The 26,264-nt window shown below is 39.6% G+C and overlaps 2 protein-coding genes across 5 annotated transcripts in view; one reads left to right on the top strand and one right to left on the bottom strand.

The window, feature by feature from the left end:
- Positions 1–26,264, bottom strand: part of LOC123967290 (zinc finger protein 385C-like) — a 611,432-nt gene that overhangs the window by 399,472 nt on the left and 185,696 nt on the right. The gene's annotated exons all lie outside the window — the stretch shown is intronic.
- Positions 787–17,669, top strand: atp6v0a1a (ATPase H+ transporting V0 subunit a1a). Of its 4 annotated transcripts, none has more exons than XM_046034215.1 (22): positions 787–958; positions 2,163–2,335; positions 3,590–3,668; positions 4,033–4,130; positions 4,221–4,349; positions 4,991–5,073; positions 5,656–5,782; positions 5,899–5,981; positions 6,067–6,160; positions 8,961–9,173; positions 10,031–10,181; positions 10,469–10,608; positions 10,769–10,935; positions 11,035–11,125; positions 11,416–11,534; positions 11,645–11,861; positions 11,978–12,085; positions 12,209–12,316; positions 13,007–13,051; positions 13,554–13,671; positions 13,821–13,992; positions 16,568–17,669. In XM_046034215.1, the coding sequence occupies exons 2-22, from the start codon at positions 2,219–2,221 to the stop codon at positions 16,659–16,661; spliced, it is 2,553 nt and encodes an 850-aa protein (XP_045890171.1). In that variant the 5' UTR covers positions 787–958; positions 2,163–2,218; the 3' UTR covers positions 16,662–17,669. The 4 variants fall into 4 exon arrangements, with proteins under 4 accessions (XP_045890171.1, XP_045890179.1, XP_045890187.1 ...); XM_046034223.1 differs by having other exon boundaries at positions 797–958; positions 13,034–13,051; XM_046034231.1 differs by lacking the exon at positions 13,007–13,051 and having other exon boundaries at positions 797–958.

Here is a 26,264-nt window from a genome sequence, read left to right as displayed (position 1 = left end):
GCAGTGCCATGGTGGGATGATAAATGTAAAGTAGCAGTGGGAAATAGAACGCATACTTAACTAAATACCAAACATATCCTACCCAAACAGATGGAACAGGGTCCACAGTTTTGATTCCCAGTTACCTGGTGAAAATTTAAGAAAGAACATGAGATTATTTGAATATATATACTGTTCTGTTGCAATGCTGATGTTGTGACACAAAAATACTCATTAGTAGTGACTCTGTCTCAACAGCACTCACATGCATTAAGACAGTTACAGCCAGTAATCATCAAAATCTACAAATGAATTCTTCTTTGCCAATTCAAGAATAGTTAGTCAAGGGGGAAATATCGAATGCATGTGGGTCCTAGTACATTCAGGTGTCCCTGCAAACAAATTTGTAAAAGATGCTGAAATGATTGTATTGGGCTTGTGCAACAAAAGAACAAAATCAACACTCAATCAAAAGTCAAGTAGGTATGGTAAGAAGTACAGGAGCTAACAGGACAAAGAGCAGACAAAGAATTTGACACAGTAGTGACAATTTTCATCAGGGAAAACATCTAACAGGTCATTGTGATCAGTGTCGTGAAAAAGAGACATTAGCATTATTCTAGTCACACGCAGAAAATATACAGAATCGAGACAAGTGATGATCACACAAGTGTGGAAAACAGGACAAGTCAGTAGTAGTAAGTATATTAGACTATGGAGACAGACTAGAAGGCATAACATGACTAATTGATTTTATGTTATTAATTGTACAGCCACTGGACTGATTACCCGACCTAACCAGAAGGTGGCAGTAATGCAAACTGCCGTAAAACGTGAAAACAGCAGCAGAAGAAGAAAAAGAAGCTGTCTGCTGTTTCAAACCTGCTTCACACCGACCATCGAGCAGTCCACAACAAACGGAGAGAGGAAACCAAGAAGGAAGCAAAGAGGAGAGAGAGACACGATATCCACTTAAACAGTAAGGACATGATGTTTAAAAACTATTGCTTACTTATAATGTAATTGAGACAATAAGTCAATGAAAGTACGATAGCTTTGATGTTATTATTGAACACAGGTGCGCTATATTAGCGTTAGCTATCTTGTTAGCCCCACACCCTCTTTATAGGTTAACGTTATCCAACACTAAGTTAGCTGACCAGCAACCTGATGTCAGATGAAGTTAATATTAATCTCTGTACAACGTCATCTTGTTCCTAATATTAAAGTTACTCTTTAACCAACACTGGCTAATCGGACCAGCACCGGTCAACTAAATTAAAATCATTTTGCTAACGTTAAATAACGTAAAAGCTAGGTTAGCTAACGTTAATTAGCTTAAGTGATGTCTTACATATTGTATTTTGCGATGTTAATAGTTTTGGTGCATCGATTGACATGTTAATTTGGTTTGTTAATAGCATTAGCTGTTTGATATCCGCTTTGACAGGTGAAGCTGCTGTAAATTAGTCAGGGAAGCTTGCTAACGTTAAGCTAATTACAGGAACGATCGCTATACCCGATTAGATTAAACATTAAAATTGTCAAGTTTTGTGGTGTTATGCAAAACCTGTATGCTGTGTTCATTCAGATAATGTGCACTTCGTGTTGACAGTGGAGGCTTACTAGTGCTACAGGTCACATGCTACTCTGTAATCCACAGATTAACGTTACAGGAACCCTGTGTGGTCGTTTTCCAGTTGGGAGTTTATGCTGCTTCGCTGCAAGATATCCTGAGGAAATCCTCACATTTAGTATTACATGACAAGCAATACAGAAACTGCATTATAGTGACATTGACTATTAACCAGTACTTTGCTCCCTCAATAGAAATTATAGCCACTTCAAAGTCCCCTATATTGTAATGGTACAGAAAAAAATCCTTCTCAGTGTAACTACATTCCTGCACTGATCATGAGATCAGCATGGGAGCACGCTGCCATATTTATTTCTTTTCTGTTTTTGTCACATGCCGGCTTCTCACCCTTGTACTAAACTAACACACAACTGATATAAGCCTCCCTCATTAGTGATTTGACACTTACGTGCGATGTAGAGAAACATGTTGAATATAGAACTACTCAGATATTTCATATTTTGCTAGCGGTTGTCTCACTTCACTTCATCTGAAAATCAAGTTTGCTAGTATTTGAGTGTCACTAATGGACAATATCAATATTCAGCCTCTAGAGTTTCTGGTGGATTTTAAGAGTGCTGAGCACTCACATCCTTCAGCAACATGGGAGAACTCTTCAGAAGTGAAGAGATGACGCTGGCTCAGCTCTTCCTTCAGTCAGAAGCTGCCTACTGTTGTGTCAGTGAACTAGGAGAGATCGGGATGGTGCAGTTTCGTGATGTAAGTCCACTGTTGTCCTCCTGAATTATGATGGCTTTGTTTATCTACAAATTGTGCTTTGGTTTGCCCTTCTTCCCAAAACTGGTACCTGTTGTTTTGTTGGGGGGGGGGGGGGGGGGGGGGGGGGGCTAGCATGCTTAAGTCATCAAGTGTTACCTGTCATGGTGACTTAAAAATTACCACATCACTGACATTGTTCAGAAAGTGCGTGCCTTCTGCATCATGGTCATCACGTGCTCACAGCTGACCCCTCATTCCACACATGAGAAAGCCCATTCCTGACAAGCCCTGAGGGAAGCTTTGTGCTAGAATATAACAGAGTAGGTCTGTGCATCAACCGTGGTATCTTAATCCATTTTACCAAACTATCCTCTGACATATTCCACCAGTTTAAAAATTTTTTATTGTAACAATTTGTAAATGATTATATAGAAAATCAGCTTTTGTACACTTCTTAAATGTATTTATGTATAATTGTGGGGCTTGAAGGAGACAAGGAAACAGATCTGTTCAAATAAATAAAAACGAACGTAAGGACTAACAGAAGGTCTATCTCAAAGACGGTGAAACCCAAAACAGCTTCCTAAAACAGGAAACGATAAGGTGAATTGGTGAGGGGAACTAAGGCAATGCAAACACAGACAAAAGGTAGCGTTAGCAGGATTAAGCACACAGTCACATGGTGCAAACAAAGGCTAAATCTCCACACTATAGATACACTCAACTACTGGACTCCACTGAAGTCCCTGTGGGGTTTCTCTCTGCCATCTGGTCTTCACAGTCTCCTCAGCTCTCAGGTCCACTGACTCTGACAGCAGCTTCTTCGCCAGCTCTTGTGCTCTCGACTGACTAGGCAAGTGGAATCAGCTGTGTTTCTCAGCCTGCTGGCTCTAGCATTGGAGGCAGGGCAGCCTCTGCTAAGACAGAGAAGAAACGGCACACAGAACATAGGGTCCGAGGGTCGTAAGTTGCGTAAGGTATTTTCTATCTGTTACGACTCGTACCAGATAGAAAATACCTTATTAATGGTTAATGATGGATAGAATGAGTAGCCAGTGGACAGTTATACAGTATCTGGCAGTCCATTGACATTAGCATAGGTTGCTGATGTAGTTTGTGTGCTGGAACCCATGCTCAACTTGTTACTGATGCACAATTTATATCTTTTTAAAGTCATGTCTTTTTAAACATGACATTATGTTTTGTTGCTTGACCCTCACTTTTGTTATTTTTATTTTTTTTTCTTTCTTGCAGCTGAATCCTGATGTGAATGTGTTCCAACGAAAGTTTGTCAATGAAGTACGACGATGTGAGGAGATGGATCGCAAGCTGAGTAAGTGAGCTCCCTCTCTAAAAAAAAACAAAAAAAAAACAATAGTGAGCTCCCTCTGCCTTTAGTTTACTGGGTGGATGTTAACATGGCTGCCACTCAGTCTCCTGAAACACACCTTTTATTTATTTATTTATTTTTTTAAATTTGATTTCCACCCTTTAAATGGCCCTACAAAGAGAAGTGGGGCCCTTAGCTTAGTGCTCACTATGTGGAGTAGTGGTTTATTTATTTATTTGTTTGTTTATTTAAAATGGTCAGTGCACACTAATAAACAATTCAGCTTTGCATCAATGTTAATACGGTATGCCAAATTTAGCCAGCATGCTAATTTTGATCTGTTTACCTTGTTACTTTTATTTTGCAGGATTTGTAGAGAAAGAAATAAAGAAGGACAATATCCCAATAGTTGACACAGGAGAGAACCCTGAGGTCCCCTTCCCAAGGGACATGATCGACCTGGAGGTAACGGCTCTCTCTCTCTCTTAATCATAAACTGTAATATTTATCATCTACTGGGTCCCTCTGCTGAACCCTCTGTATGTCCTCCCACAGGCCACATTTGAGAAGCTTGAAAATGAGCTAAAGGAAATAAACACCAACCAAGAAGCCCTAAAAAAGAACTTCCTGGAACTGACTGAGCTCAAGCACATCCTGCGTCGCACACAACAGTTTTTTGATGAGGTCAGCTAAACTGTGGATGTACGCCTTGAAAAACAATGTGCTGAGGTCTTTTATTTTCCCAACATTGTAGCTGCTTGAAAGAAGAGTTTGATTTTACTTAACTTTATAATTGTTTATTGCCATGGTTGCAACATCTAAAACTACTAAATACAGCTTGAGAAACTATTTTAAAGATACTGATATTGTTACTTTTATTTTAAAACCATACCTTTTTGATATGTTCAATGTGGCTAAACAATGTTTTAGTAAACTCAGCAATTTCTGGTTTGCCTGGGTGTAATACAGATTGTTCTGATAAGCTGTCTGCACTGATCACATACACACAAAGGAGCATTTATTGCTGCTTGATCTGGCAAAAGGTGTTTCACTCGTGATCGTTTATAGTAGCTCACATGGCCTTGGCCCATTTACACCGGCTATTCACATTAGTTATATTTCACTTCATTGCCTTCACAGGCAAAACTGTGTGAGCTTTAATTAAGGTGAATCATTTAGCATTTAAACACGTTGCTGTTCAGCCATTTACTAGCCCTTGTATCTTTCTCCTGTCCAAATCTCAACATACATAAAAAAAAATGTCTGAGAAGTATGTATATATGGTAATGCAGTTCCTGATGATTTGTTAACTGACTCTCGTGTAGATGGAGGATCCCAGTTTACTGGAGGAGACATCAGCCCCCCTGGACCCTAATGAGGCTAACCGAGGAGCTGCCCTCAGACTGGGGTCAGTCTGTTTTGTGTGGTCTGTCCTTATTCAGAAGGATTCAGCTTTTCTCTGCGATTTCCATTTCCATTGTGTGAACTTCCGCTGAAATCAGTGTCTGAGACCAGAGTGTTAGCCAGTCACCTCCCACACACCAGCTCAGGCAGCTTAGTCAGGCAACAAAGGTCACCGAAAGTGGACATTTATTCAGAATTCACATTTCACGGTCTTTTCCCTAAGACAGAACCAAAGAATAGACAGGCAATACGCTGCCAAATTCTCCTTTATTGTGGGGGAAACTGACTGACTACAGGAATATAGTCTTTTTTTTGTCTCATTTCACTGAAAGGAATTTGATATCTTGTTGAGCAAGAATTAAAGTTGCTAACCATTTACATAAGGAATATTCCAGCTATTCAAGCATGACCCAGACTTTAAAACTGTGTATTACTAATTATGTTGCTGAGGCTATGAAATTGGAGACATTGCTTAGCAGTTAAGAAGCACAAGTTGCTCTTAAATATAACTTTAACTATTAATAAAGGGCCTAGCTGAGTGTTAAGTTTTTAAGTTTAAGTGACAAAATGTTTCTGTCTGTTATAGATTTGTGGCTGGAGTCATTGGCAGGGAACGTATTCCCACATTTGAGAGGATGCTGTGGAGAGTTTGTCGAGGAAATGTGTTCCTCAGGCAGGCAGACATTGAAGATCCACTGGAGGACCCGACTTCGGTTAGTACTGTTAAATAAAATCACGTTCAGTAGTCTCTAAATTTCCTCTAAAGTTAGTCAGATGTAGTGACCGTTTCAGTCTTCTCTGATGTCCTGACTGTATGATGTTTCTACAGGGCGACCAGGTCCACAAGTCTGTCTTCATCATCTTCTTCCAGGGAGACCAGCTTAAGAATAGAGTCAAGAAGATCTGTGAGGGGTAAGTGGCTGGCCAACATTTGTATAATTTTATGAAGTGTTCTTGGCCAACAGTTCCTTATATGTGCTTATTTATCTGTCTTCAGGTTCAGAGCAACCTTGTACCCGTGTCCAGAAACACCCCAGGAGAGGAAAGAGATGCTTGCAGGGGTGAACGCACGCATTGAGGACCTGCAAATGGTAAACACACTAGCAGGGGAAACACCCACGCAATGTTGAGTCACTGAATGCCACAAAAACACACTTAAACTGTTTAGTTCTCCTTTTTTTTGGTTTCTGCTTTGTCAGGAAGAGATTCTTCAGAAATCTACGGTTAATTTCGTAAGGCATGATGACAGTTAAGACAGTAACACATAGTTCATTCTCAGCTTCCTGTCTAGTCTCTAAGCCATATATTTTATACCCAATAAATTGATTTGATTTCGGTTGCACAAATGACAGCAGAAAACAAGAGCGTTATGCTTCAGTTGCGACTGATATAAATAATAGATGGAAAGAGAGTGATACGAATACTTAAAGGAAAGGTTAGGGATGGAGGTTTGGCAATCAAAACTGCTCTTGAGGTGTCTAAAACATCAGGAGGACTTCTCTCAGTCACTCTTGTACTGTAATTTTGTTAATAGCGAGGTGATAAATCTACTTCTTTCTAAGGCTGCAAAATTAATCTAATTGAGATGTCGTCATGTGCAATTACATAAACGCAAAACGGGTGCGAATTAATAAAACAGAAAAGGTGTGTAATACTCCTGTGTGCGCTGCAGTTTGCTCATTATCCACGCCCACACCGGGCTCTCGCATGTGTCTCTAAAACAGATAACGTGACGAGACAGAGAGACGGTGGCAACAGTTAAAGCGAGACAGAAGACACAGGGAGAAGATAAGGAAGGTTTAGGTTTGGCTCGCTGGCCATTTAATGTTCGCTGTCTGGGTGCCTTTTGTTGTTCAACATGTTCAACTTTTCACAGAGACTTTCAACAGACCAAATTAAATTATTATCATTAAAAATGAAATTATGATGAGGTGGGGGTGTGTGTGTGTGTGTGTGTGTGTGTGTGTGTGTGTGTATACACACACACACACACACACACACACACACTATATTCATCATAATTTCATATAGTAAACATTTTACCACTAGTTGAATATTAAATCCAGTTACAGCCATTTCATTTCTGTGGGTTGTTTTTGTCATGTATACTAGTTCCTCCCCCAGGTTGTGGATAGTGTCTCTGCAGTGGTCAGATGTAGATTTAGCCAGAGCCAGGATGCCATGTGTCAATATGTGCTGCTTCAAGCCGCCTCCTCTGTAGAGCAACATGCTCCCCTTGTTCTTTTCATCTGTTTTACTAGTTATTGTTATTAATATTGTATATCGTTTAACTTTGTTCAAGTTGAGAAATACACATTTCAAAGTGTCAGCATGCATTTTCCTTGATGATCAAGCAAGTAGACTCGCAAACACTGGTATTGCATGGCTTTGGAAATCATCACATCCTCCATGACACAAATGTTTTCATATGCTCTGGGTGGTGTCTCGTTTCTCTCTGCTTTCTGTGGTTGTATGTGCGTTGAGTTTGCATGAATTTCCTCCCCAGGAACCTGTTATCTACTGTGAGTTAGAGCCCCAGGGAATTCCTCCTTCTTTTAACTTTGCAAATAAGAAACTTTTATTTTTGTCAGATGAAGATACAGCCACTGGGTGTTATACATCATGTCACACAGACTCTCATATCACAGAGATCACATTTGTTGTACTCGCTGCAGCCTGGGCTATAGTGTTTTAGTCTCTTTAGTTACTTCACAGCCACAGAAACGGCTAGCACGAGACAGATACTTGATATTTGGCATGTGTCCTGTTTGACAAATCAATCAACATCCTATCACCACTTTGTATACGGGGAACTGTGAATCTTGGTGCGCGTGGATGCAGTGTTACGCTTGTTGTTATGTGGGCATGAGAGCTGAATGACCGAATGGCATGGATGAGGAAGAATGTTGAGCTATTTGGACGGCAATCAGCTATGTGTGGGCCATTAAGCCTCTCTACAGCAGGCGAGTCTGTAGCCAGACAGCACAGAGCTTAAATATCTTGCTATTTGCTGATCATGGGACTCTGTTTTAAATGTAAGTCATACAGCAGCATACCTGGGAATATCCTTTATCGCTTTCTGGAAAACCTAATGATTTAGACAGCCCGTTGCTCTCTAACATGACTTACTGCTTAGTAATCACATAAGTATCAAGATTCTTTTATTTAATGATTGTAATATATTTTTTAAATCCTGAATCATAATGGGAATTACCATTAACACAGAATTTGCGTTGTGATAATACTATTTAAACCAAAAAAAAAGCAAACAGAAATCCTAATATCGAATCGCATTACTTGTCGAATACGAATCACAGTACATATTGAATCGACACCCAAAGTATTGTGACAATATCAAATCGGGAGGTAAACATATCGTCCCAGCCCTCCTAGTCATGCCAGTAAATGCAAACCCTTTCTATGAAATATCAAGGAATGTATGATTAATTGCTGCTATGTTTTGTTTTCTTATTATGAAAGATTATTCCGACTGTAGTGGACATTACAATTCACATAGCTGTGGCTTTAAGTAGATATACTTCTAGATGGTAAATGTCATTGAGCATTTATGATAATTAGAACATCCTGCTTTCCCTCTTAAATAGCATGTTGGTTAATAATTGAACTCTGGTCACTGTAACGAAGAGTTTGTCATTTCTGATTAAGAGAAAAATGACCTGCCTCATCCTCTTGTAGATCCTAAAAAAGGGTGAACAAAAATGGAAGGAATAGGTGTTGGTTCCCACAGTGGACATTTATAAAATATTCTACACAGAATTATACAGAAATGTAATTAAAAGATCGCTTCTGAAACAGTCATGGAAGGGGAAAAAAAAAAAAAAAGGATTTAATTCTGACCACAACCACCTCTACTCCTGTCTGCCCCCAAAGGTGCTGAACCAGACTGAGGAACACAGGCAGAGGGTCCTGCAGGCTGCAGCCAAGACGGTCAGAGTGTGGTTCATCAAGGTGAGGAAGATGAAGGCCATCTACCACACCCTCAACCTCTGCAACATTGATGTCACTCAGAAGTGTCTGATCGCTGAGGTGTGGTGTTCTGTCTCTGACCTGGACTCCATCCAGTTTGCCCTTCGCAGGGGGACGGTGAGTAACTGAGCCCTAAGCCGTTTATGTTAGTAGGTGTAGTTCATGTGTTACAGACAAGGCACCCTTTTCATTCTTAGAAAGGAGACTCTGGTTCAAGTTTAACTGGTAATGTCTTGAATGTTGCAGAACCCGTTTTGAAGACAACCAGTAGGTGCTAACAGGGTGTTAATTCGGCACTGTAGTCCAATATCAGTATATGTATCGCCAACTGGAGGAGCCTTGTACAAATGTTTTGTTTTAATAAACCACAATTAGGTTGACTGCAACAAAATCCCATCATGGGGACAAGTTGCTTTGCTGTAAGCCATGGCATTGTCTCTACACTGAATTTGGCTCTCGCTCTCACTCTCTCTCACACGCTCGCGCTCAGCTTTAGTCTGCTTATCTTGAAACATCAGGCCATGATGTACTGTATCAGGATCTTATCTGTAGCACTTCTTCCAGCTTTCCACAAAGTTGTCCGGCCAGGCTGTTTGAACTAAGCTAATAATATTTTCAGAATATTTTATCAGTTTAATAAAATCTAATTTTAAAGAAGGCCGTGGTGTCAGTTCAGAATGATGGGAAATGAGACCCTAAATCATATAAATTGAGAAAATATCAGGCTACCCCCCTTAACCCTCGTGTACAGTTAGCTTTCAGCGTTCTCAGCACATGATCTTGTTCTTAGAAAGATTAGTAGGATTGTTTAAATGTCTCTAGGACACTTCCAAATTCTTGAATGGCCTGTTTTCCTGCGCAGTAGGCAAACAGGCAGTTTGTTCTACTAGAATGTTCTAGTAGCGCAGGTCTGTGTAAGAAAACTAATGTGTATCATAATCTTGTGTTGCATGACATTGTGTTCTGCACTTTAGGAAAAGAGTGGCTCCACTGTGCCTTCCATCCTCAATAGAATGCAAACCAAGCAGACCCCACCCACCTTTAACAAGACCAACAAGTTCACCTCAGGCTTCCAAAACATTGTGGATGCCTATGGAATTGGCAGCTACCGTGAGATCAACCCAGGTGAACATCAGTTGCATCTTTTACCTGTGTATCCCTAAAACTTGGACCTCTGGCTCACTATCTAGACAATCAGTGTTATCATATATATATTTTAAGGCAGTTGTTTAAAAATCTGTTTACCCTGCTGCCTGTAGTATTGAACTATACTGAAAGGCTGCCTCATCACCCATTGTCACCCTGTTGGGATATGTTGTGTATCATGACACATGTTGCATTCATTTACTGCTTCACCTGCCACACCACCCTCCCCTCATGTGATGCCTGCCTCCTTACCTCCTTGTCTCCAGCACCATACACCATCATCACCTTCCCCTTCCTCTTTGCGGTTATGTTTGGGGACCTGGGCCACGGGGTGCTCATGACCTGTGCTGCCCTGTACCTTGTATTAAGAGAGAGCAGGCTGATGGCCCAGAAGAACGATAATGAGGTATGGATCCCATCATGGCCATCTCATCAGCCTTACACCGTTCTTACTGGTGATACACCAGCCCTGGACCTGTACTTGATGCTTCTGTGGATTTATTTATCATAAATGCAGAGATACAGCTTCAACTTGTCTCTCTGGTTTGTTTTTTTTTTTCTGGCAGATGTTCGGCATGGTGTTTGCTGGGCGCTACATCATCCTGCTAATGGGAATCTTCTCAATCTACACTGGGATCATTTACAATGACTGCTTCTCCAAGTCCCTCAATGTATTTGGCTCTGGCTGGAGTGTCAGGCCCATGTTCGACGCTCGAGTAGGAGGCAACTGGACGTAAGTGTCATTGGTAATCACTGGATGTAGGACTGGAGCTTTAATCCGGTGTACAGTAGTTCAAGTTACAAAACTAATTGGAGTTCTCATCGTGGTCAGGTTTGACACACTGGAAGGAAATAAAATTTTGCAGTTGGACCCAGCTGTAGATGGAGTGTTCACAGGGCCGTACCCCATTGGCATCGATCCGGTGAGTATTTTTCTTTGTAATCTGTGTTCTCTTTATTCTGCTGTGCAAACTAGTTTAAGTGTTTGTCAATACCTGCTTTCAAGCTGTGTCTTTGTAAATTATTATATGACAATTAAAAATAAACCATTAATAATAGCTTGTTGCTGAAATCTAACAGTTAATGGTAATGCTGAAATGAACTTGCTTACAATTAGGTTTGTTGTAACTGAATATTGTTTAAAGATGAAGCCCACTCTCAATGAAAAGATATTGAACAGTTCAACACTATCTTTGACTATTTTGTCTCCCAGATATGGAACATTGCCACCAACAAGCTGACATTCCTGAACTCGTTTAAGATGAAGATGTCTGTTGTCCTGGGAGTCATCCACATGCTGTTTGGAGTTTCTCTCAGTCTCTTCAACCACCTGTGAGCTTTTAATCCCCATTTATACTTGCATTTCTTGTATCTTGTATTTCTTTCTCTTTGCATGTGTGAATACTTGCTATGGTGACGAAGTGATGTTTTATTCTCTGCAGGTATTTCAAGAAGCCACTGAATATCTACTTGGGATTCATCCCAGAAATTGTCTTCATGTCCAGCCTCTTTGGCTACCTAGCCATTCTGATCTTCTATAAGTGGGTCGCATATGATGCACGCACCTCCAGGGATGCTCCCAGTCTCCTCATCGCCTTTATTAACATGTTTCTCTTCAACTACAACGACCCCAGTAACAAACCTCTGTACAGAGGACAGGTCAGATACACTTGGTATTTACCTACAGATATCCTTTGTCTTAAAATTAACCACAACAAGCTAGTTGTCTGTCTTTAATGTTTTGTTTTTTTCTTTCTTCTCCCCTGAATATGTAGATGGGAATACAATCACTCTTGGTGGTAATCGCCTTGGCTTGTGTTCCCTGTATGTTAATAGTGAAAACTCTAGTTCTGCGGAGACAGTATTTATGGCGGAAAAACCTGGTAAGATCAAGCAGAGCTGCTAGTCCTTTCACTTAAAATAACCCATTTTAGCTCAGTTATAAACACAATAAGTGGTTATTTATCACATTTTAATTTAGCTTTTTTACCCATCATCTATGTCAGGGTACGGCGAACTTTGGAGGGATCAGGGTGGGCAATGGGCCCACTGAGGATCAGGCTGAAATCATCCAGCATGACCAGCTCTCACAGCACTCTGAGGAGGAGCCTGAGGTAAAAGAGACATTTCCTCGTCACTAACTGCATTTTCATCCTCAAGCTGGAGTAAGGGCAGGCCTGCACTTTGGTGAGGGAGGTGGGAAGAACACAGGTGTTAAGATCCACTGAAATCTTTGAATAATTCAGTCACTCAGTCACAGTTGGAAACAGAAACCGATACCTCATGTTTCCTCTTCCACTGTTACAATAACAAACATCAATTATAGATGAAAGTCCAGTTTGGCCAAAGGGTTTAACAAGCTCCGTACTGCCAGTGTTATAGTAAATGCTATTGAGCGATTAAATTAAGAAATGTCACTTACTTTGTTGTTTACTTTTTGGAGTAAATCTGTGTTTCTTATTTTGCCGTGTGTGTGCAGTTGCTTTAAATATAAAGACAATGCAGGCTGATTTAACTTCTTGTGAAAGTTGTTTATCCTGAAGAGCTTTAACACTACAGCAAACAGCTGAATTGGGATTTGTTTTATGTGGACCTTTTTTTTTAAAAAAAAATCAATTGATACATTCCCCTAATTTAATTCTAAAATGCCCTGACTGCACATGTGAGCAGAGTATTGTCATCCTGTAATGTTATCACCCCTTTTTCCTTTTTTAACTGAGTAACTGATTTCTCTCATTACTTTTTCTGTTTACTGGTGTCTTGTCTATGTCTGTCAATCTGTGTGTCTGTTGTAAATAACCAAGTACTGCCTTTTGTCACCTGCTGTCAAGGCCCACGAGGAGGAAGAGGTAGGACAGGAGCTCATGCTGCACCTCCACCCTGCAACCTATCCCCTCCTGTCAAAGTGCATGTCTAGCAATTCTATCACTTTCTGTACCTCGCTTTGTTGTCTATGTATGCTGTCAACCATTGCCTTCTGCTCTCTTAGGGGTGTGTGTGTGTGTTGTAGTGTGTGTGTGTGTGTGTGTGTGTGTGTGTGTAAATGTAAATGTTAGTCGCTGTGTGTTCCAGGAAGTGACTTGTTGAAACATGGGTTGCAGGGATTCCTCAAGCAGCGGGCGCCAGTCGGCCAGCTGATTCTTTGGGTTCACAGGGTCCTGAGACGATGATGCCTCTGTTAATTTGGGGGCTAATGGCTTTCCTATCAATTACCTAAATGATTATGCACACACAATGAACCAGACTTTCTCCTATGTGGACCTCAGGACCTGTTGTAGAGAGGTTGTTTTCTAAAAGTTCACGTTGATATGCATATGATATACGTTTTGATGTTGTGTCTCTGTCCAACAGTTTAACTTTGCGGATGTGGCAGTGCATCAGGCGATCCACACCATAGAGTACTGCCTGGGCTGTATCTCCAATACTGCCTCCTATCTTAGGCTTTGGGCCCTCAGTCTGGCTCATGCACGTAAGTCACACATTTCCTCCCTTTATCATCAATGTTGGACTATAAATTAACACTGCAGTACGCTCACCTTTTTATGAAGAGAAGTGGACTTCTACACTCACAAATTCATCACAGCACTGAAATCTGTGTCTTCTTTGTCTCCTGCACAGAGTTGTCAGAAGTACTGTGGTCCATGGTGATGCACATTGGCCTTTCTACCAGCAACCTCGGGGGCTTCTTGCTTCTGGTCCTAGTCTTTTACTTCTTTGCTGTTCTCACAGTTGTCATTCTTCTCATTATGGAAGGCCTGTCAGCCTTCTTGCATGCGCTGCGACTGCACTGGTGAGTTGAGTAATTGTGTTTTATGTGTTGCATTTGTTTTTGGGCCTGTATTTTAGTTTTTTTCCTCTGCTTAATAACTTTGATCTGAGTTTTATCTGTGGAGCCCATTATGTTAAGTTTTTAATTGTTTTAAAGGGGTGTTGACTCAACTATAACTATTTTTGATGCTATGGTTGATGTTTGTGTTTGAATTGCTTTATAATTATAATTCCAAACCTAAGTTCCTGTACACTGGATTTGCTATTTTAAGAGGGCTTTGCTAATGCTGCATGACTGTTGGCACTGTAAACTACAGACCTATAGCTCCATCTGCTGGCTAGGTTTTACTCTACTGTTTCTCATAGTGTTGTAGTCAAGAAACTGAGACCAAGTCAATACCAAGACCAGAGTTTATTGAGACTGAGATAAGACCAAGACTTTTTTTGGCTGAGACCAAGTTTAGACCAAGACGGAGAGAGGGCGAGATTGAGTCAAGACCAAGACCAGTTCCCCACATTACGTGACACACACAATGTGGAACCAGATCATACATACTGCTCAAATTGATATGAAAGATCCACATTCCCATTAAAACACCCACATACAAACACGAAGAGCTGAAATCAACGTAAGCATCTTTTTTTCAGCACTCCTTTTTCATGGTTACAATCGCGGGAGGGGTGACAGTCCCAAAGGTAACAACGCCTTTTTAATTAGGGTTATTGGTTGCATTTGAAGCAATACAATGCAAAAGCAATTTATTGATATTACCAAAGTCCTGGTCTTGAAATAAAATCCCGAGTCCTCAATGTCCGAGACTGAGACTGAGACAGAGTACAAATTCGGTCGAGACAGAGACCATCAAAAAGAGGTCTTAAGACCGGTCTCAAGACCAAGACTGGTCTCAAGTACTACAACAATAGTTTCTCAGAATAGTTTCTCATCCCCATGGTGCACAGAAACTGTTGTATAGATGAGTTGGTACTGCAGCTGCTTGTAAGTGACTTTTACACAATAGGTCTATGCCCGCCTTCTTTCAACTAAAGGAACCAGGACCAGCTTCTTCGCATTTAAAAATAAATGAGTTCAAGATGTCACAGTTGAGGGGTAAATTCAGATGTGAGGTGAGAACCATTTATTTAGAAAAAAGTAAAACAATAAAAGCCCAACATGGGTCAGTTGAACACAGAATTGGTTTATATTAACTAACATGACATTATCACTGTATTTGGGAAAGAACCTACTACACTGAAAATATTAAGCTGATCATCTCTTAACAAAACACCAGATTCAGAGCATCCTGTTTACTTTAAATAGACACAGTTGAGAGTTCACAATAAATTATGTAACAAAGCATTTACAATGCCCAGGTGTGTCTCCTAGTCAACAAGGGTGTGTGCCAGTTAGAAACTGTGGTTTCCCATCACCAGCTCTCTTTCCTGGCCTTTGGCCTGGAACATGTCTGGTTCTAGTCTGAGTTGTGCTTTCCATTTTTCCTGTGCCTGTGTGAACAGTCTATGATTGCTTGCTATGACCGGGATGATCCTTTGTTGGCCCCTCATTAATGTCTCTGTCTAGCTTTGCTGAATGTCATTGTGGTTATTTAATCCACTGGCACATTTACATTTCTATAATTATGCTTAACACAGGAATGCTGGGTGACTCATCTTTCACTAAATGGCCTCCTGGGACAATCAAGTGCAGTGAAGATAATATAAAACACCAATCATAATATTGATTTGTGTCAGGGCATCATGTGACTACTGAATGTAACATGTATGACACGAAAGTAAGTCTGTTTGCCAAAGTAGAGGTGGACAACAACTTAGTTGGCCTCCCTACGTGTGTGGGTGGGGGGTGTGTGGTTACGGAGATACCTTAACCATTAAACACTAATATCCTGTCTTAATGTAGAGTATATGCAGAGAAATGACAACATCAGTTAGCTAAAAAAATTGTAATAGTGTTATTTAAAAAGACTACAAATATATCTACAGGATTATAAACAAATGTGCCCTGTGAATTAGGGGTGATTTAGTAAAGATAACCAGAAATCTTCAGGTCTTAATATCTTTATATCCTCTTGGGATTGTTTAAGACACTAATGGGCAAAAAGCACTGATGTGAATTATTTATGAGCACTTTTACAAGCAGACAGACTATGGGATGGCAGGTATTCGTGGCTCCTCAGTTAAAAGGTTATGTGGCCAACACTTACCATTCACCTTTTAAAAATAGAACCTGATCATTTTCGCGCAGCATAACCGTGGTTTAATGACGTAATGGCTCAGTGTGTTTGTCTAACTCGTCTCTGTTTAATCAGCCCCCTCAACAAGGCTCACCTGCCAAACACCAACGTAGCATCACTGATGGACGAATATATTTTTATTGTAAGATTGCCAAGAGTTTATAATCTAAGCAATACGGTTATGTCTCATGTGCGACGGGCTGTCACAGGGTTTTGACATAATTTTTGGGCCTATATGGAATCCTCCATGCAGGCTTTGGTCGGCTTCACTGTTCGAGCTCTGGCTTACCCCCTTGGTTATTGGATCCTAGTCATTGTTTTTCTGATTAATTTGATTTTCTTTTACAGGGTGGAGTTTCAAAACAAGTTTTACACAGGCCAGGGCTTCAAGTTCCTCCCATTCACCTTTGAAAGCATCCTGGAGGGGAGGTTTGAGGACTGAGACCTGACAACTCCTTTTCTTCTGTTAATGTCACTGATCTCGTGAGAATCTGTGTGGTGGTAAATAGTGATGTTTGTGTGTGATGCAGTTTCTGACATCCCAGGTGTTAAATCATCTTACAAGACTTTCATTTGTTTTAAATATTTCATCACTTTTTAGAATCAGAATCTAAATCTGCAACATCTATAGAAATTAATATTCATTTATTCTTCAGAAAAATAGCATTATCTGTTGTGTCTTGTCTTAGTGAAGTTATTTTGTTTTACCTGTGTTTTATTTAGTTATATATTATTTATGCAAATCTTTCCTCTTGTAAAACCTGCATTTATTTTTTTTTTCCTATGTGGCCGTGTTGCAATACCAGTCATAAATGAGCTCTGTTGCAAATGTCTGTTTTCCACAAACACTGAAGTTTATCAGAGGTGTATTCAGCGTGACAGAAGTGTTCTCATCTTTCCTGTGTCTTCTCCACATTGTTGTATCCAATTTATTCCTTTCTCTCTGTATTGGCAATAATCAACATCCTGTGCATAGAGCATCTCATCTGTTTGATTTCAAAAACACTTTGCACATGCCTCTACTACACTGCATACTGACCTCACACGCAGAGCTATAAAGGTCCAAAGGGAATACAGTTTTACACCAGGATGTCAGTCAGTGCTTATAAGATATAGAAGAACTGACTGTTTAATCCTCTAACATTGCCATAAATGCCCTTGTGTTTAGTGATCTGTTCTCTGTTGATCTAGAATACTCCAAAAGAATGAAGGGTAATAAGCACAAAATAGATGGATGTTCTGTAACAATTCAACAAGCTAAAATGATTTAACAGTGTCAGTTGCAATTCCTTATGCTGATTTAAATTGTATGTTAACATTTAAAATGTCGTTCTCACAGAGGAGGGAGTAAGAACAGCATGCAGCAGACATGTTCGAATAAAAGTCATTTCTCAGAAAACATCTTTGTCAAAGTGAAAAATGCTGGATAAAGTTTTGAGTTTTTGTCTTATGTGCTTTCTCTGTTTAATTTGCAGCAATTGTGGAATAAGTATTCATAGCCTTGACTAATGTAAAGGTAGCAATACCACACTTAAGTAAAAATACAGAAGTCTAAGCAAGGTCTCTTGCAAAATACATTTTGATCTTCATGAGACTACCTGATTAAAAGGGGTTTTTAACAGAAATCGGTTGCTCAATCCAATAGGCTTTTGCCACCATGTAAGCACACAGAGGCAGTTGCCAAACTAAAAAAACACAGCATATCGATCAGTGCTTCTAATGTCCCCATAAGATAAATAATTGAGTCTGAATTAAACAAGGGACTGCTTTTTCCAGTGGCTGTGTAGGCAGAGTTTAACCTCTGAGAGCCTGAACTGATTACTTTATTAGTGGACACAGACACGATCCAAAACATAACACCTGAGAATCTGTCCGGCCCATGACTCCAAACAACATGTTTTTCTGACTTCCTGTGTGTATTTCGGCCTGTCTGTTCAGTGGCTGCTTGCTACTCATCTAAGCTTAGAAGTCTGTGACTTGGTGCACCTTGCGTGCGTAAAAACATCTGCGGTTTAGATTTGTAGATTTTTTTTGTACCCGTAAAACCTTTAGCCCATAATTAAGTGCCATGCTGTGGGCCTATGTATTTTGTGGTATTTTCTATTGTGTGCAAGACCACCACCAATCCACTAGATGGCGGTGTTGCAAAAGAACTACGGTCTTAGAACTGCAGTCCCAAGACTGCGGGGAACCTGAACCTGCGGCCTCCGTTACTGAAGCTATATAATATTGGATTGAATAGGCTTTTTTGATTAATCCATTAAACATTTAGTCTATATAATGTCAGAAGCCCAAGGTGATACCTTCACATCCCAGCAAGCAATAGCCGTCTAGGTTTACTATAGACCTGATTTAGTCTGGCTATGAGTAAACCACTTCTAGCCACAATAACCTTACATTTGGTTACATGGCGTTTTTGTAATACTTAGCGATGGCAAGCCAAATTTTAATGTATAATTCAAACGCCCTGTGTATGCTTCATAACCGCTACTTAATCTAGAGTGTATAGCTCTAATGGCCTCACTCAGGTCATCTAGAGTAACTGGCCAATACATGTTCAGTTGGTGCTCTCCCCACCTTATGGCTTTCCACGTAGGCACGCGGAACGGCGGTGTGGTGTTTTGGGGGGTTCTTTACTCTCTGCTTAGGGCTTTCCATGAATGCATATGTATGGGCAGGGAGGTGCTCTCCCTTCCTTATGGCTTTTCCACATAGGCACGTGGAAGGGCGGGGAGAGCAGCTTGCCTCATTGCTTTCCATGTAGGCGCGTGGATGTGCAGGGAGATCCCAGAACAGAGCCATACCGCCAAATATAACTTTTAAATATTAGTCTTTGATGAAAGTTGTCCTGACAAAACTGAATTTGTCGCACTCTAGAGCCCGGTAAAGTGTGGACCATAAAACCTAAAACAGTGAGCTGAAAGATGCTCAAAAAAATAAAGGGAACACTTAAACAACACAATGTAACTCCAAGTCAATCACACTCCTGTGAAATCAAACTTTCCACTTAGAAAGCAACACTGATTGACAATCAATTTCACATGCTGTTGTGCAAATGGAATAGACAACAGGTGGAAATTATAGGCAATTAGCAAGACACCCCCAATAAAGGAGTGGTTCTGCACCACTTCTCAGTTCCTATGCTTCCTGGCTGATGTTTTGGTCACTTTTGAATGCTGGCGGTGCTTTCGGTAGCATGAGACGGAGTCTACAACCCACACAAGTGGCTCAGGTAGTGCAGCTCATCCAGGATGGCACATCAATGCGAGCTGTGGCAAGAAGGTTTGCTGTGTCTGTCAACGTAGTGTCCAGCATTTCTTTGGGGGCCGCACAGCCCTCCATGGACTGGCCCGCCCGTTCCCCAGACCTGAATCCAATTGAGCACATCTGAGACACCATGTCTTGCTCCTCCACCACAGACTGTCCAGGAGTTGGCGGATGCTTTAGTCCAGGTCTGGGAGGAGATCCCTCAGGAGACCATCCACCACCTCATCAGGAGCATGCCCAGGCGTTGTAGGGAGGTCATACAGGCACGTGGAGGCCACACACACTACTGAGCCTCATTTTGACTTGTTTTAAGGACATAGTTGGATCGGCCTGTAGTGTAGGTTTTCCACTTTGATTTGATGAGTGTGACTTCAAATCCAGACCTCCATGGGTTGATAAATTTGATTTCCATTAATATTTTTTGTGTGATTTTGTTGTCAGCACATTCAACTATGTAAAGGAGTATTTGAGATTATTTCATTCATTCAGATCTAGGATGTGTTATTTTAGTGTTCCCTTTATTTTTTTGATCAGTGTAGAAATGCTCTGTAGACCTGAGGGGAACTGCAGAATGGTGTGATAATTCTCTTTAGGTTTATCACTTTGAGCGACTCCTTTCACATGCATGTAGCCATGTGATACATTGTTGATATAAACATTTTGATTAGAGCAGCTCTGAATGTTTTGTTTGTTACATCGGTCTCTCTTCTACAGTTGCAATCAAAAGTATTCAACCCCCACTGCAAATCAGGTTTGATTATTAGACTTTACAGGATAAGCCATTATAAGTTTAGCATTTTCAGCTGTATTTGGGGAAACCACTTGAAGCACTTGTTGAGTTAAACTATTTTGTTTGTTGGCTTTGTTCTTTGCAAACAGCTGAAAGTCTGTAAGTTAAACAATAAAATGACAAGCATAAAAACGTTGATAAATACCTCAGGCATAATGTTACATGTTTCTATTTTAGTAAATGGCAATTATTTATTTCATCCATATATTTCTAAAAGTGTAGGAGCTTAACACATCTTGTCACTGAAAACCATGTCCTCTGGTGTGACACCATATCTTAATTTTAATCGGGCAATTCAACAGACAACCTTATCTAGTTGAAAGACCCCATTAAAGTTAATGGTACTGAAGATCCCTGTGAAGATTTGCTATTTTTTTTTTTTTTTTTTTTCTCAGAATTGTTAAAATATTTAGCTTTTTCCGAACCACTATAAAAGTGTTACTTTTTTTGTCCTTTGGTTTGACAGCCCTAAATTATATTTTTTTATTAAAAATTTTTAAAGTATATAATTATAGAACATTTAGCTAATGTGTGCTGCTAACTGCTAATGATGCGTTAGCTAGGTATAACATAGGCAGTGTCCGAAATCACCCACTACTCACTATATAGTGGACTATATAGTGAGTAGTGGGTGATTTCGGACACAGCTCACCATTTTGTAGTGCTGTCCGAATGTATAGTGATAATTATTATACCCTATATAGTCCACTCAATGTATCCCAGAATGCATTTTGAAAAGTAGTGTACAACCAATGGTCACTAACCGAGCCATATATACCATCATGCACTGCGCTGATAGAAAAAACTGATTGTCCAACGGCAATGACGTAATTAACGGCGCCGAAATAACGATCGTGGTAGTGTCCGAAAGTGTTGTTTTAATAATGCGAGTGAGCTCACTATATAGTGCTCTACATATAACTCCCTACATAGGGGGCAGGGAGTAGTGAATGAGAGGGGATTTTGGACACAGCCATGGTCATTAACTGGCACAAAAAGGTTGGGACATCCTTTGGTGTGACAGAAATGTTCTCTGGTGCGACACCTGTGACTGTCACACCAGAGGACAAAGATGTCACAAAAGAGTACAAAGTCTCTTTAAAATGCATTTTAAATTATTAATTAAGATTTGTTTGATTCCTTTGTATTCTTTTTTGTCAATTTGTTATGTTTTTAAATGCAAAAATTAAAGTAAAAATATTTTCAGCTGTTTTTGCAGAAAATTTGTACTGGTATAAACTGTTATGAAAATAGTTAATGTGAAACTTAATTTTTTCTTTTTTAGATAGGATATGAGCGAGAGAAATGGTTGGAGTGAAGTATAGAGAGAACATTAACAGGGATCCACACAGAAAGGAGTAGGTCCAAAGAGAACAACGAAGAGAGTAAATTGAAATAAAAACATTTTTTTAATTATTTAGTTTTTGAACAACATATTGTATTTTATCAAAATTATATTTTATTTCTTCTCTAACACCAAAATAATTACACAAGGTTTGCTCTATCGAGGAGTCAACTTTTTAAAACACGGTTGATATTGTTTGTTTCGACATTAAATATTGAAAGTAAAATAAAAATGCTTTAATTGAATACCATTTACTTCCTCTTTCTTATTATTGTCCTTTAGTGTGACGTAATGTCCTACAGTGTGACACATAAAAGAACCAAAAATGTGTGTTTATATCAAAATATCTTTAATAAAAGCAGTTCAAAGTTTCACTCACTTTTATTCAAACAGTGCAAGTCCAAGTCCAATTCATGGGGGAAAATAGTGTTATTCAAAATTTCGTATTAAATAACAAAATATGAAAAAAAAAATTAATCTCCTTCATATTTGTTTGTATATTATTAAAGACTTTTTTTTTCTTAATTTTGTTATGTCACACCATAGGACACTTTTTTTTTTTTTACTTTATTGCCATTGACAACAAAACAGGCAATTAACATCGTAAGAAAAGAAAAAAAACAACAAAGAAAACAAAATACAAAATCACCTTGAAGCTAAACCTTACAGTAGAGTGATCTAGAAAGTGTCCAGTTTTCTGCATGTGACATCGCGTGGACTAGGGATGAAACGGTATGAAAATTTCATGTCACGATTATATTATCATGGTTATCACGGTATTGTAAAAATGTGCCAAAAAATATTAAAATGTACTGATACACACACTGAAACCATTTCAACAAGTTTTATATTGAAAACTACAAATACAATTGCCCTTTTTTTTGCATAAAAATGAAATAACAGCAAATCCCTTTTGTAAACATATGAAAAAAAGTGTGCATTATCAATATTTTATATTATATAGGTAATACAATGACCCCGTGTACAATTACATGAGAACAAATAAGTCTTTTAAGAAGACAGTGATAGTAACTGCAATGAGCATCAAAGCTAACTGAAATGCTACAGAGGAGTCTGTAGCATTTCTAGATATGCTGGTTGGTTGCAATGGACGAATAGACTCTGCCGACACACGACGCACACAGCAACAGAACAACGTGTAGCGTTTTTACAAGAGCAGCTAACAATGAGAACTACAAGCTGTTAGCAAGTCAGAGAGACAAACCAAAGCTAAAAGTTAACTCACCCTTCGTTCATTATCAGGTCATTTTCTTCAATCAAGTTTCCCTCAGCACTCTCATAAAAACTAAAATACGACTGAACTTTAGAGTGACTCCGCAGCGAGTCTTCCGCTGTGTTGTCATTGACCCAAACAAACCCACGTTGCATTCTGCGCATGCGTGCCTGCTTCTGGGAGACGCTGGACAGTGTTTGCCATGAGATTTTAATACCGTACCCAGTTATCATGGTAATTAAAATGTGTACGTAATAATAACCTTCGGGACTTTTACCATGGTTTACCGTTAAACCGGTAATCGTTTCATCCCTAGTGTGGAGATACACACAGTGTCCATAGATTTACATGAACAGACTTATTCATTTACAAGCATTCATATCCATGTTTCCACAGTCCTATGGGCTAGTTACCCTTCACTCCTAGCCAGGCACATCAAATCATCTCATATACCTCAAGGTGGTGTGCTAGGGGTTCCTGTCCAAGGTACAAAGAGATTAGCCTCCATTTCAACTCCATTTAATTGTAGCTGAGCAGTCAGGTATTCCATCAAATATATATGTTTTATTTTCTGCAACCACTTGTCGATTGCACAGGGGTCAGTCTTCATCCAATTAATAGTAATAATTTTCTTTGCCGCCATCAGTAGAATATATATTATATAACATTGATCAGTAGTAAACATTTGTTTAGGTGGTATTTCCAATAGAAAAAGTAAGGGATCCAAAGCAATGTTCAAACCTAGGATTTTTCCCATTTCCTCCCTAATATTTTCTCAAAATGTTCGTATTTTCGGGCAGTCCCAGAAAATGTGTGTGTGGTCACCAACCATACCACAGTTTCTCCAGCATTTGTTGGGTAAAGTGTTATTGAAGGCATGTTTTCTCAGGGGAGTCCTAAAGAACCTGATCTTCGTCTTCCAGTCAAACTCTTTCCATAACTGGCTTCCCACACCTTTATGTACGGTGGCCCTGAGAGGCCAACACACTGCAATTTAAGAAAATTTAGACAACACAACACATTAAGACAACACATTAAGACAACACAACACATTTAGACAACACAACATCGACATTGCATGATTGTGATATTAACTATTGCAGATGTCTGTTGTTAAACTAGCATTAGCCTTTTTCTAACGAACGTTTTCACGTGTTGTCAAAAACCGTGATTTCTGAGCTTGCATGTGCTTTGTCTGCCTGACAAAATAAACATGATTGTCGTGTGCTATATTAGCTGGCTAGAGTGCTGGATTTGATTTCCTCTAGTAACGTTAGTCAGAATAAAAGTAACGTTAGGTTAAAAGGTTGTGTGGTACAAGCTGTGAACTTTCAGTAAACTTTTTGTGACTGTGACAAGTCAAAAATGTCTGCTGTGAATCAGCCTTAGATTTTCTTTTCTATCAATTTGACTGACAGTCATAATGATGTCATAATAACCTTATTGTATTATATTATTAGGACATTAATTTTAATGAGAATGAGACACAGTCCATTTGATATTTAGATTTTCAAAAACGGCCAAATCACAATAACAATTAAAATACAGATTATGCATTTATAAGGGAACGGATAAAGTATAAACAGGGAAACAAACACATGAAAGACCAGGTATCACATTTTATTTTAACAGATAGCAGATAAATGATTCCCTTTTCCCCTGCAGTGTATGACCTGTAATGTTAGGCCTATTCTGGATTGACAGATTATAACTCCCGCATATCAGGCTACAACTTTTAAATACTTAGAATTAAATATATGTTTAATTATTGAAAATGACAATTAACCCATAAATACATGTTTTATAGTATTAAATTTTAAATTATATATTAACTTTTCCTGGCCGTTTTTTCTGAGGGATTTCCAGAAAAGAACCAACGCCACTTTAGCCAACGTTTTGAAGTCAGGAAACATTATTCCGATGGAAGTGCAGTGGGCCAGACTATTTTAACATGGGATTTCCTGAAGTTTCACAGACCCACTCCAATGTCTCTAGTCCTAGCTCTGTCAGCAGCCATAAACGGTTATGGTCTGTCAAGGTCTGTCACACAAAAGTTTTAACTTAACGTTACTTTTATTCTGACTAACGTTACTAGGGCATAAATCCAGCACTCTAGCCAGCTAATATAGCACACGGCGATCATGTTTATTTTGTCAGGCAGACAAAGCACATGCAAGCTCAGAAATCACCGTTTTTTGACAACACATGAAAACGCCCGTTAGCAAAATGCTAATGCTAGTTTAACAACAGACATCTGCAATAGTTAATATCAAAATCATGCAATGTCGATGTTAAAATGACCGAAAAACACTTACATTTTAGCTTCATTCGCTGATGGCATAAAGTCCTGAACTGCCGCTGCAAAACCATGGGAGCACAACCAAAACAAGATTATTCTTATTCTCTGGGTTTTATGCCGGATCCAACCACCTTGTTTAGGTTCACACCGCCCCCTATTGTCCCGGAGTGTGTCATTTAAAGGCATTATGTACTTCAGGTTACAGGTTCAACCAAAACACCATGCTGTGTGCATCACTTAAAAGGGTCCCCTGGAAACACTTCTGTTGTGTTGTGATGAATTTGAATGTTTTTTCTTAAGTAGCTCTTGAGTTTGCCTCTCAGGGCCACCGTATTTATGACATCTAGAGCATGCACCTTCCAAGGCTGCTTCGACTGTCAATCTCACTGTCGAAGCTTCGCAGTGAAACAAGGATATGGGGGTGCTCAACGTCTGATTTTACATAGAACTACTAGTTTTCTCCCAATAAGTTAATATACAGCCTATATTACTGATTTTAATTTTTTACCGGGAGTGATGGCTAAGAAATGGAAGAGTTGATAGTGGTACACCCGCTAGGGAGTTTTGTTCAATAGACTCCCATCCAGTTGCCGCAACCATCCACGCCACCATTGCTCTGAGCTGTGCTGCCCAGTAGTAGAATCTTAGATTAGGCAAACTCAGACCACCTTACCTTTGTGGTACTAGGATAGGTAGGGACTGAAACAGAAAGAGGAGCCACAGCAGGACATTCATCCTCACTGCCTCGATCCTACTGAATAGTGACAAAGGAAGCACATCCCATCTATTTAGATCCCTATCAATGTCTTAATAATAATGTCATAATTTGAGGGAACTAGTTCTGTTGTCTTTGGTGTAAGGACCACCTCCAGCTATCTAAATCCATGTTTGAGTCTTCTAAAAGAAATTAAAGTCATCTAGTTGGGCCAATTCCCATTTAGCATCATGGCCTCCGATTTTTACGTGCTGACCTTGTTTCCCGACACGGCACTATATTTGTCTAGGTTATGTAGGAGGGCAGGGACGGAGGTAGCAGGGTTTTCCAGGAATAGTAATATAGTAATATATCATCTGCAAATAATGGCAATTTGGGTTGATCCCCCCCCCCCC

This window comes from Micropterus dolomieu, linkage group LG02 (genome assembly GCF_021292245.1).
Source record: "Micropterus dolomieu isolate WLL.071019.BEF.003 ecotype Adirondacks linkage group LG02, ASM2129224v1, whole genome shotgun sequence".
NCBI classification, from domain to species: domain Eukaryota; kingdom Metazoa; phylum Chordata; class Actinopteri; order Centrarchiformes; family Centrarchidae; genus Micropterus; species Micropterus dolomieu.
Note: the sequence above shows the minus strand (reverse complement) of the source record. Positions and strands in the feature narration are given on the sequence as shown.

Excerpts from the sequence above, each read along its gene's own strand:
- atp6v0a1a (XM_046034215.1), top strand. The coding sequence starts at position 2,219 with ATGGGAGAACTCTTCAGAAGTGAAGAGATGACGCTGGCTCAGCTCTTC. Across the intron at positions 3,669-4,032 it reads GGAGATGGATCGCAAGCTGA|GATTTGTAGAGAAAGAAATA; the intron begins GTAAGTGAGCTC and ends TTTATTTTGCAG. Across the intron at positions 12,086-12,208 it reads ATTTATGGCGGAAAAACCTG|GGTACGGCGAACTTTGGAGG; the intron begins GTAAGATCAAGC and ends CATCTATGTCAG.